This window comes from Gekko japonicus, unplaced genomic scaffold (assembly GCF_001447785.1).
Source record: "Gekko japonicus isolate JY-2015 unplaced genomic scaffold, Gekko_japonicus_V1.1 scaffold3885, whole genome shotgun sequence".
NCBI lineage: Eukaryota > Metazoa > Chordata > Lepidosauria > Squamata > Gekkonidae > Gekko > Gekko japonicus.
Window position 1 is genome coordinate 8,027 of NW_015173253.1, and position 12,039 is coordinate 20,065.

Sequence of the window (12,039 nt, forward strand, 5' to 3'; positions counted from 1 at the left end):
CCCCCCCCGGCCACTCGAAAACCAAGAAGGTTTCCAAGGAGGCCTTAAATAATGTTGACTCAGAATTAACTTAGGATGAATCGGGAGACAAATTAAACGCCCCAGAGCCCACTGCGGCCTGCGTTCCGGAGGCTGAAACCTGGTTACGAGAGAGCCGGGGGAAAGGCAGACGCACTAAAGCTTGGATCTGGAAGAACAAATTTAGATGCTGCCCCCCCCTTTCCGAAAGGGCAGGAGGAGTTCTGACTGCTGACAGGTGGGAAAACATGCAGCCCGGGCGACGACGATGGCAGGCGCAGGAAACGCAACGTCTGCCGAGCACCCTGGACGGCTTTTAGCGATCAACGCCTGTCGCTTTGGTTACCGGGTAGCTACGAAAGGATTTTTGGCTATTCTAGTCTGTAAACACGGGGAGACTTCTTTAATAAATAAGGTAGAGTCAGTAGATATGGAACCCAAATGTTGGTCTGACCATGCACACTTTTATTAACAAACGAATCGGATAGAAGTTTCACCTGGGAATTTGATAACTTTTTATTGAAAAATCCAGCCATTGTGAAAACCACAGAACATGAAACTCAAGGATTTTTAAAGTTTAACTTAACAGAAAATATCTCTCTTAACACAGTTTGGGACACATATAAAGCTGTTCTTAGAGGAAAACGTATATCAATTTCTGCTGCATATAGAAAAAAGAGTGCAGAAATGAAAATGCAAATTATAAATAAAATTAAATTTCTAGAAAAACAGCACAAAGAAACCTGTTCTAATAAGACTTATAAGCTACTGGAAATAGAAAGGAAAAAGCTGCAATTATTAGAGACCCAAAAAATAACAAAACAAAAACCAAGGGGCTGGGAAGAGCTTTAGGCCTCCCCCCCCCAATGCGGATTAACCATTTCGCCCCTCCTTATGGGGAGTCCTGGGGCCTCAGACCAGGGGATCCCCACACTTATCTCGGGAGGGGCTCGCCCTCTCCCATGATCCTCCTTGGCCATTCCACCACCACACAGCACCCCAGGCCCACAGCTAGCGTGGGGCCCACGGGGCTTGGCCCCCTGGCGTTTCTTCCAGGCCCCCCATTAAATTAATGTAATTAACTTTGATTTGATTAGCTACGACCCCCCCGAGCCCCCCCAAAAAAACCCCTAGCTCCGGGCTGCCTCAAACACAAAGATCCCTCCCCTGGCCTCCGGTTCCAGCCTCCTCCCCTGCAAAGACGTGTTCCTTGTGCCCAAGAGATCCCAGCAGGCAGAACGCTCCATGTTCCCCGAAGTAGGGTCTGGTGCTTTCCCAGTCCCCTGCCCCCCCCCAGTCTCCCTGCCCCTCCAGCCTTCGTCGCCAGCCCCCGCAGGTCTCCAGTGCCAATGACTGCCTTAGCTAAGCCCACGCTCCCTCCCAACGGCCGCCACGCCCAACGTGCTACCCGCCACCGCCTCTCTGTCCTCCCCTCCTCCCCTCCTACCACCGGCTCTGGAAATCTCCCAGCAGGTCGCTCCGGTGCCACCCCCCGAGCAGCACTGGGTTGCCACTTTTGCCCTACCATTTTTACTTCTTTTACCATCAGGGGCCCACACCCGCCGCCAGGGGCCATTTCCGGCAGGAGCGCACAGGAGCGGAGCTCTGGCAGTAAAGAGCCCGGGGGGCAGGCACATGCAACAAGCCCCGCCCCCTGCTCCCAGCAGCCCTCAGTCAGAGCAAGAAGCAGCCAGGTAAGTTGCAGAGCTCCCCCCGGTCCAAAAGAGTCCAGTGGCACCTTTAAGACCAAGTTTTATTCAGGTACAAGCTCTCCCTCCTCTGCGAGGACAGATCTGCACGTCCCCCCCCCCTCCGATACCTAGCAATCCAAAACAGTCCAGTGGAGCCTGAGCGGCGGGTGTTGCCTTCTGACACACTTCCGGTGATGTCAGGGGGTGTGTCATATGCAAATAAGTTATGCTAATGAGTTGTGCTAATGAGCTCCTGCACCTCTTTTTCTACGAAATGACCCCTGCCCGCCGCTCAGACCCTGCTGGGGCCAAGCCTCTGGCTATTCCTTACAATACCCTCCTTTGCTACAGTCTAGGAGTTGCACGGCCCTGCAGCCATTAAAACCAACTGCGCCGTATCTGAAGGGGTTTCCTGGGATAATACCGTGTATTCTTTCCATGGTGGGTAAATTTCTCCCAGCAAGGCATGCAGGTGAGCGTCATGGGGAGAGCTGTGGCTCAGTGGGAGAGCCTCTGCTTTGCCTGCAGAAGGTCCCAAGTTTGTTTGTTTGTTTACATCCTGATTTACATCCCGCCCTAGCCCGCCGGAGCAGGCTCAGGGCGGCTCACGCAAAACAAAAAACACAGATCAACAATCAAATCATTAAAACCATTAAAACAGTTCGTTAAAACGATACAATATTACATACTAGGAAGAAGGCCCGTTGCGGAGACAAATGTAACGAGCTCTAGCTGGGCCGCCACCTGCCAGCCCCCCCCCTCGGGAGAAGAAGGGGCGATGGTGGCCTCGTCCCCTGGGCCCAGCGGCAGGTAGAGCACAGCCACTCCACCGGCGCCTGTGTCCCAGCACCCAGCGCCGGGGTCGGACAGGTGCGGTGGCGGGCCCTCATCAGGGAGGCCTCTCTGTGTGTTCGGCAGTGGTGCTCGTGGTGGCGGCCGGGCGCAGTGTGCCCCGGATGACGACGACAGGGCTGCCGGCGGAGGGGCGGCCTCTTGCGGTGGCAGCAGTCGCCGCCCTGCCCCCGCCCTGAGCCTGGTGGCAGCTCCCCAGGGTCTTAGGCTGAGATCTTCCACATCACTGACTGCCTGGTCCTTTAAACTGGAGATGCCGGGGACTGAACCTGCGACCTTCTGCATGCCAAGCACAGAGGCTCTGCCACTGAGACCCTGGGAGGTGAAGTGTGGCAGGTGCGAGAGCGAAAGGCTGTGGGAGCGTGTGCAGGAGGGACGCCAAAACTCTTTTATATGTAAGGAGAGATTAAGTGCTAGCGATGTTATTCCAGTATCACAACAGTGGTTGTGCTGCGTGAGTGCATACCACGTGGTCTTCATCTCCAACACTGATCTTATTCAATGCGCACAGGCTGTCGATGATTCACCAGGAACCAGGCTGTACAGTTGTTACTAGTGATAGCTGCTCGTGATGGTAACTAGTGATGGGTGGCGGCTCCTAATTGAGAGCCTGGCGGAAGAGCTCTGTCTTGCAGGCCCTGCAGAACTGTAAAAGGTCCCGCAGGGCCCTGATCTCCTCCGGGAGATCATTCCACCTGTACGGACCTGTCACCAAAATAGCCCTGGCCCTAGTTACAGCCAGCCTGGCGTCCTCAGCAGTGTTCCCTCTAAGCTGAGTTAGTGTGAGCTAGCTCACAGTTTTTTAGCCTCCGGCTCACACATTTTTGCCTTAGCTCAGGAAAGATGGCTCCAGAGCAAACTGATTTATGCAGCAGCCCAATCGCTCACTCACGACTTTAATGCCGGCAGCTCACAAAGTAGAATTTTTGCTCACAAGGCTCCACAGCTTAGAGGGAACATTGGTCCTCAGGGCCTGGGAGGGCCAATCGATTTTGATTCCCTGACCGTAGTGCTCTCTGGGGTATATATGGGGAAAGATGGTCCCTCAGGTAAGTCGGACCCTGGCCATAAAGGGCTTTAAAGGTAAGCACCAGCACCTATCGGCAGCCAGTGCAATGCTTTCAGGGCCGGCTGGATGTGCTCCCTCAAGGGGAGACTCATCAAAAGCGTAGCCGCTGCATTTTGCACTAGCTGCAGCTTCCGGATATGCGACAAGGGCAGCCCCATGTAGAGAGCGTTACAGTAGTCTAATCTCAAGGTGACCATTGCTTGGATCACTGTTGGTAAGTCCCTGGCATCTCCAGTTAAAAGGACCAGGTAGTAGGTGACGGGAAAGACCTCTGTCTGAGACTCTGGAAAACTGCTAATAGTCAGAATAGGCAGTTGTGCGCTTGATAGAGCCTGTGGCTCAGTGGAAGAGCTCCTGCTTGGCATGCAGAAGGTCCCTGGTTTAAACCCCGGCATCTCCAGTTAAAAAGGACCAGGTAGGAGGTGATGGGAAAGACCTCCGCCTGAGACCCTGGAGAACTGCTAATAGTCAGAATAGGCAATAGTGGTCTTTACAGGGCCTGTGGCTCAGTGGAAGAGCCCCTGCTTAGCACGCAGAAGGTCCCCGGTTCAATCCTAGGCATATCCAGTTAAAAAGGACCAGGCAGGAGGTGATGGGAAAGACCTCCGTCTGAGACCCTGGATAACTGCTAATAGTCAGAATAGGCAATAGTGGTCTTTACAGGGCCTGTGGCTCAGTGGAAGAGCCCCTGCTTAGCACGCAGAAGGTCCCCGGTTCAATCCTAGGCATATCCAGTTAAAAAGGACCAGGCAGGAGGTGATGGGAAAGACCTCCGTCTGAGACCCTGGATAACTGCTAATAGTCAGAATAGGCAATAGTGATCTTGATAGTGTCTGTGGCTCACTTGAAGAGCCTCTGCTTGGCATGCAGAAGGTCCCAAGTTCATTCCCTGGCATCTCCAGTTAAAAAGGACCAGGCAGGAGGGGATGTGAAAGACCTCTGTGCCTGAGACCCTGGAGAACTGCTAATAGTCAGAAGAGGCAATAGTGGTCTTGACAGGGCCTGTGGCTCAGTGGAAAAGCCTCGGCTTGGCAAGCAGAAGGTCCCAGGTTCAATCCCCGGCATCTCCAGTTAAAAAGGACCAGGGAGTAGGTGATGTGAAAGACCTCTGCCTGAGCCTGGTGGCAGCTCCCCAGGGTCTCAGGCTGAGATCTTCCACATCACTGACTGCCTGGTCCTTTAAACTGGAGATGCTGGGGACTGAACCTGCGACCTTCTGCATGCCCAAGCACAGAGGCTCTGCCACTGAGACTCTGGGAGGCGAAGTTTCGAGCACCCAACCCATCCCGGCAACTGCCTTCTGACATACAGATGGGTCGTCAAAAGACAGCTTGGCACCGACCCCGACCCCGCACTCCCGGTCGGGGCTGCACTGCTCTCATCCCTCTGAGCAGAGCAGGAAGCTGCCTCTGATCTCCAGCTGCACTTCCTGTGCTCAAACAGGAAGTTTCATTGTCAAGACCTCAGCTGCACCCCGTCGGCTCCCGGAGGCAAATAAACTCTGTTAAAAAGATATCCGAAGCAGCTTCCCGCTGGTTTGGCACTAAGACTCTCTCCCTTTTTCCCCTTGCAGGGAAGGAAACGGCTGAACGATACAGCACATGCGGCCCTGTGAACTAAAAGTCAAGGTCACGCAGATGAAATCCAGTTCCCCCACAGGGAATTCCAGAGCACAATGAGAACCCTGAAGGGACTTGTAACTGGCTACCTGTAAAAAATAAGCAACCTCCAGGCACTGACGGACATTGTGGAGCAGTGGTTAAGAGTGTCGGACTAGTATCTGGGAGACCCAAGTTCGAATCCCTGCTCGAGCCATGGAAGATCGCCGGGTAACCTTTGGCTAGTCACATACTCTTTCAACCTAACCTACCTCATAGGTTAGAAATGGATGAGGAGGAGAATGTTACAAGTCCTTTTGGGTCTCCATTGGGGAGAAAGGCGGGGTTTAAATGAATTAAATGAACAAATAATAAATAAGCTTGGCAAGGAAGCTTGGCGTGGTTCCCCCAGCTCCCTTTTAGCCTGCTAAAGTTCCCCCAGAGAGTAAGCACAGGCAGGGTTTAATTGACTGGAAAGGAGTCACTGATTGAATCATGAAATAACTTGACAAAAATTAACACAGGAATAACTCCCAAAAGTAGAAGAGGAGGAGATTGGATTTATACCCCGCCCTTCACTGCCCGAAGGAGTCTCAGAGCGGCTTCCAATCTCCTTCCCCTTCCCCTCCCCACAACAGACACCCTGTGAGGTAGGTGGGGCTGAGAGAGCTCTTTCGAGGACTGCCCTTGAGAGAACAGCCGGGAACTGCCCTTGAGAGAACAGCTCCGAGAGAACTTGTGACTGACCCAAGGTCACACCAGCAGCTGCATGTGGAGACGTGGAGAATCAAACCCCATCCTCCCAGATTAGAGGAAGAAGAAGAAGACACTGGATTTATACCCCGCCCTTCACTACCCGAAGGAGTCTCAGAGCGGCTTCCAATCTCCTTCCCCTTCCCCTCCCCACAACAGGCACCCTGTGAGGTAGGTGGGGCTTTTGGGAACTGCTGTGAGACAACAGCTCTGAGAGAACTTGTGACTGACCCAAGGTCACACCAGCAGCTGCATGCAGAGGAGTGGGGGCTCAAACCTGTTTCTCCCAGATTAGAGTCCGCCACTCTTAACCACGACACCAAAGCTGCTGGTCACACATGAACATTTTGTCACATGTGAAGCTGCCTTGTACTGAATCAGACCCTTGGTCCATCAATACCAGTATTGTCCGCTCAGACGGGCAGTGGCTCTCCTGGATCTCAGGCTGAGGGTCTTTCACATCACCCACTGCCCGGTCCTTTTGACTGGAGATGCCGGGGACTGAACCTGGGACCTTCCACATGTCGAGCAGAGGCTCTGTCAGTACTAATCCGATCCAGTTCCCCTACCGGGTCTACAGATTCTCTGTCACTGAGCCCATGGCTCCTCTTTACGGCTCTCCAAGGTCTCAGGCTGAGGTCTTTCCCATCACCTTTGGTGTGGTGGTTAAGTGCGCGGACTCTGATCTGGGAGAACCGGGTCTGATTCCCCACTCCTCCACTTGCACCTGGCTGGATGACCTTGGGCAAGCCGTAGTTCTGTCAGAGCTGTCCTTGAAAAAGAGCCCTTTCTGTCAGAGCTCTCTCAGCCCCACCTGCCTCACAGGGGGTCTGTTGTGGGGAGGGGAAGGGAAAGGAGTTTGTAAGCCGCTCTGAGACACCTTTGGGTAGTGAAGGGCGGGGTATACATCCAATCTCTTCTTCTTCCTTTAATCTGGGAGGACCGGGTTTGATTCCCCACTCCTCCTCCACTTGCACCTGGCTGGATGACCTTGGGTAAGCCGCAGTTCTGATAAGAGCTGTCCTTGAAAAAAGAGCCGTTTCTGTCGGAGTTCTCCCAGCCCCACCAAACTCACAGGGTGTATGTCGTGGGGAGGGGAAGGGAAAGGAGTTTGTGAGCCGCTCTGAGACTCCTTTGGGTAGTGAAGGGCGGGGTATAAATTTTGGAGTATCCCTTGTTAGGTATGCTGGTGTGACCTTGGGTCAGTCATAAGTTCTCTCAAGGGCAGTCCTTGAAAGAGCTCTCTCAGCCCCACCCGCCTCCCTCCCAGGGTGTCTGTTGTGGGGAGGGGAAGGGAGAGGAGTTTGTAAGCCACTCTGAGACACGTTCGGGTAGTGAAGGGCAGGGTATAAACCCAATCTCTTCTTCTTCTTCTACTACTACCTGATCCTTTTACCTGGAAATGCCAGGTCAACCTTCTGTGTGCCAAGCAGATGCTTTACTACGGAGCCACAGCCCCTCCCTGTCGTGGTGGCAAGACGGTGGAAGACGCCTTTCTCAGGAGAGGCTTTCCATCTCCTCTCCCACCCAGGAAGTAATGCCTCTTCTATGATGGCACCTTCTACGATACGGGCATGCACCTTCTCAGTTTGGTGTAGTGGTTAAGAACGTAGTGGTTACGTGTGGCTTGGTGTAGTGTAGTGGTTAAGAGCCAGTGTGGTGAAATGGTTAAGAGCAGCGGATTCTAATCTGGGAGTACCGGGTTTGATCTCCCCACTCTTCCACAGGCAGCCAGCTGGGCGACCTTGGGCCAGTCACAAGTTCTCTCGGAGCTGTTCTCTCAAGGGCAGTCCTTGAAAGAGCTCTCTCAGCCCCACCTCCCTCACAGGATGCCTGTTGTGGGGAGGGAGAAGGGAAAGGGGAAAGGAGATTGTGAGCCGCTCTCTGAGTGAAGGGTGGGGTATAAATGTAATTATTTTTCTTCTGTCTCAAAAGAAATGCAGGTGTGCTCCCCACTACTTCAGAAGCACTGTTTGGTCATGTGCAAGTTTACCGAGAGGGGTTCTGACGGACACAGTCGATTCAGATTTCCTGAATTGGGCAAGGAGGGCGGCAGAGGCTTCATGTGACTCTCGGAACTTCCCTAAACGGAAGTCGTTCAGGATCGACAAGGAGGCTCCTGCCTGAGCCAACATTCAAGAAGACGCTGGTCCGCCACTGACACTCCGTGAAGGGAGATGTTTTCTTTAAAAAGGGACCGTGTTTCTTTTGACCTGGCAAGATCCGTTTCTGCCATGTCTTTTTATCCTAGCCTCCCTACAAGGAGTGCAAGGAAGGTTTGCCTGACTTCCAGATTCAATGTTTCACCCTCACCCCCAATGCTCCCTTGGAGCTGTGGAGTCTGGTGAGCAAAAACTCTCCTTTGTGAGCTCCTGGCTGCTGGGAGAGCTCTTTCGAGGACTGCTCTTGAGAGAACAGCTCTGAGAGAACTTGTGACTGACCTAAAGTCACACCAGCAGCTGCACGTGGAGGAGTGGGGAAATCAAAACGGGTTCTCCCAGATTAGAGTCCGCGCTCCTAACCACGACACCAAACGGAAGGAATTCATGTGTGGCCTGAGGCCCTGGAGAGCCGCTACCAGTCACGGCACACAACGTGGAGCGATGCCTGAAATCTTACGGTACAGGAGAAGAGAATACAGGGGCAGGCGCTGCGCAGCGGACTCTGGACCTGCTGCAGAGGGCAGGATGACCAAGAAGCTCCACAGCTGGAAAGGGAAAGGAAGGTGCCCCCGTGCTGATGTCATCCTCCCCCCACGCTCCGCCCTCCCAGGTGTACAAAAACAAATGCACGTGTTAGCGGGGCGACGAGGAAAAACGCACCGCCTGATGCCCACAAGCCCCCGTGGTCCGGGGGAGACAAGAGCCTCAACGGCAGAGTGACTCGCCTTCTGGACTCCCCTTCCCCCCCACGCAGAGCCGGTTTCCAGCCCTCTCCGCCCACTCCGGGCTACTTACATCGACGTTCTGTACTTTATGTCGTCCTTCTCGGCCAGCTGCTCGCAGGTCAGGTTCATGTGCTCCTTCCATAGCCCCTGGCACTTCCTGCAAGTCTCCTGGAGGATTTAAAACAAAGAGCACATGGAGCGGCAGGGAGACACGCCAACGCAGCACGCAGGGAGCCCTGACCGTTACGGCCGCAGGGACCCCGCGCTGGGCATAAAAATCTGAATTCTCCGCGCCCTTCCTGATTTTGCTTGTGCTCACTTTCCAAGATGTCGGGTTTTTTTAAAAGAAAGGGGGGCGTTCCTGACCTGGGGCTGGGGGAGGCGATACTAAGCCGGGGTCCCCAAACGTTTTGAGCCTGTGGGCACCTTTGGAAGCCTGACACAGAGTGTTGGGCACAACCACCAGATGGCTGCCACGGGGGGCAGAGCCATACACGCGCCCAGAGGAAGTCCAAAAAACGGTGATTCAAAAAACGGACTGGGAAAGAGGAGTGAGAGACCGAGTAAGACCGATGCTGCAAATGTTATTTCAGTCTGCACAGCCAAACCAACCTCCAGTGGCCTATCAGAAGCTGCGTGGCGTAAGAGCCTCACCCGGCCCTATCCACTTTCAGGAGCCACTTGGTGGGCCTAAGGTTTTGGTGGGTACCGTGGAGCCCGCGGGCACCGTGTTGGGGACTCCTGCAAAGACGGCTAAGTTGGCCACCAAAGATGCATCCAGCACTATTACGCCTTCGGTACATATTCACTGGATACTGCTTCTGTGGCACGGACTCTTCACTGCCCGCCTCAAAGCCAGAGACTGTGCACCGATTCAGGCACCTTTTCTGCGGGCACACAAGGAGGGCAATGCTCCCTCTAAGCTGTGGAGTCTTGCGAGCAAAAATTCTACTTTGTGGCCTACTGGCATTAAAGCTGTGAGCGAGCGATTTAGCTACTGCGTAAATTAGTTTGCTCTGGAGCCGTCTTTCCTGAGCGGAGACAAAAATGTGTGAGCCAGAGCCTCAAACAGAGCCAGCTAGCTCACACTAACTCAGCTTAGAGGGAACACTGAAGGAGGGTGTCACGACTTCTCTTCTAACCTGCACAGTTAGGCATGGTGCGTTTTTACATTCCTTGCTGCCTCTTTCTCTCGCTCAAGGTATGTAATGCTGCCGCCAGGAATTTAATCCCCAGTCTTATTGATTAACCTTTCCTACGGTATTGTGCCCAGGCTCTAAGGCGCTTTCGTTGGACTACGTCAGGGGTGGCCAAACGGCAGCTCGGGAGCCGTTTCACACGGTCTCATTTAATGTCAATAAAAAGCAACTTTGCATGTTTCAATAAAAACAAGTGTGCAATATTTGTTCGTGTCCTGCAGCTCTCAAACATCTGGCATTTATTCTGTGTGGGTGTCACGTTAAGCACGTCTGTCCACCCCTGGACTCTGTGGCTCTGAAGATGAGGCTGTCGTACTGGAATCTGAAGACGTGAGCCATGACTCACAGAGGCTCATCCCCTGCCACAGATTTTGTAAGGTGCTACTGGACTCTTGAGGAACTGCGGTGGATCAAGTGGTTAAGACGCTGAACTGCAGGCTGCGGAAGACCGGTCGTTCAGCAGTTCGAGACCCAAGTGTGCTGCATGACGGAGTGACCAAGGTATAGATAGGGGCTCTGGGGCAAGGGATGCTCTGTCTTCTTGGTGCTTGGGGGGGCCAACAGTGGGAGGGCTTCTAGTGTCCTGGCCCCACTGCTGGACCTCCTGATGGCACCTGGTGTTTCTGGCCACTGTGTGACACAGAGTGTTGGACTGGATGGGCCATTGGCCTGATCCAACATTGGCTTCTCCTATGTTCTTATGAGTCAGCTCCCGTCTCTGGCCCCAGCTCCTGCCAACCTAGCAGTTCGAAAGCAAGAAATTGCAAGTAGATAAATAGGGACCACTTCGGTGGGAAGGTAAAAGCGTTCCGTGTGCCTTGGTGTTGAGTCATGCCGGCCACATGACCACAGAAACGTCTTTGGACAGTGCTGGCTCTTCGGCTTGGAAATGGAAATGAGCACCGCAACCCTAGAGTCTGACTCGACTGGCTTTCGAGCAAGGGAACCTTTACCTTTACCGGACTCTTGCTCTTTTCTACCGCTACAAACAGACTAACACAGCGACCCGTCTTGTAATAGCATATAACTATAGGTCTTCACAAAACGAAATAAAACGTTCTTTGTACAAGAAGCAACGTCGGCTTCGGGACGTTGTGTAACTTATCGCTTCGGTGAATAAAACAGGGTATGTTAGTAACTTCTGACGGACTTGTCCCCCTCTCTCTCTTGACAAGCACTCCTCTTTCTCAAACTCTTCCTTCTCTTCAGAAGGTACCTTGCCCAATCTTTATTATTATATCTTGCTCAGTTCAATCTTTCCCTTTTGAACCTGGGCTTCTGTCAGCTTTTCCCTCTCAAGCGCTTGGAATACGCTGAAAATAGCAGGATTTGACTCTCTGTGGTCACTAATATGCCCTCTGTAAGTAATCTTGTTTCTCTTTTAGACTCTTAAATGCCTTCCACAGTGCCAATATGGGATTCTAATCAAAAGACGGCTTTTCCCAGACTCTGAGTGGACCGCTGGCTGCTAATTGCTGACTGCTAACTGACCACAACTGACTGTCAACTGCGAACTGCTGGCCGAAACCCTGACTGACTTTCTCCACACACCCTTCTTAGCTCCGCCCACTGACTCTCAGTCACCAACCAATCACCTCCCTCACACAGCCCCTTGCTCTTCTCCAACTTACCAAACATTTAAAGAAACACACACTTAAAACTTAATATCATTACTGGGGGAGGGCTGTTTTATCCCCCAAAAGGCTATGTTGGGGATCATGATACTCCTATGGGCCAAAGACCAAACAAGACGGTAATAAGAGGAATCAGCAGACTGCCCTGATTTCCTTTGGCAGCAGCCGAAAAGTTGGCAGGATCCATACTGGGTACATGCAGACAGGGGACATTTCCTGCAGGAGCGCACAGGAGCGGAGCTCTGGCAGTAAAGAGCCCAGGGGGCGGGCACATGAAACAAGCCCCACCCCCTACTCCCAGCAGCCCTCAGTCAGAGCAAGAAGCAGCCAGGTAAGTT

At 53.1% G+C, this 12,039-nt stretch overlaps 1 protein-coding gene across 1 annotated transcript in view; it reads right to left on the reverse strand.

The window, feature by feature from the left end:
* The window catches only part of RNF216 (ring finger protein 216), a gene marked incomplete at its 3' end in the record, with an annotated part of 71,839 nt that overhangs the window by 2,283 nt on the left and 57,517 nt on the right, over positions 1 to 12,039 (reverse strand). The window contains 1 exon segment of the mRNA XM_015422797.1: positions 8,939 to 9,036. Within this exon segment, the coding sequence (XP_015278283.1) occupies positions 8,939 to 9,036 (98 nt within the window).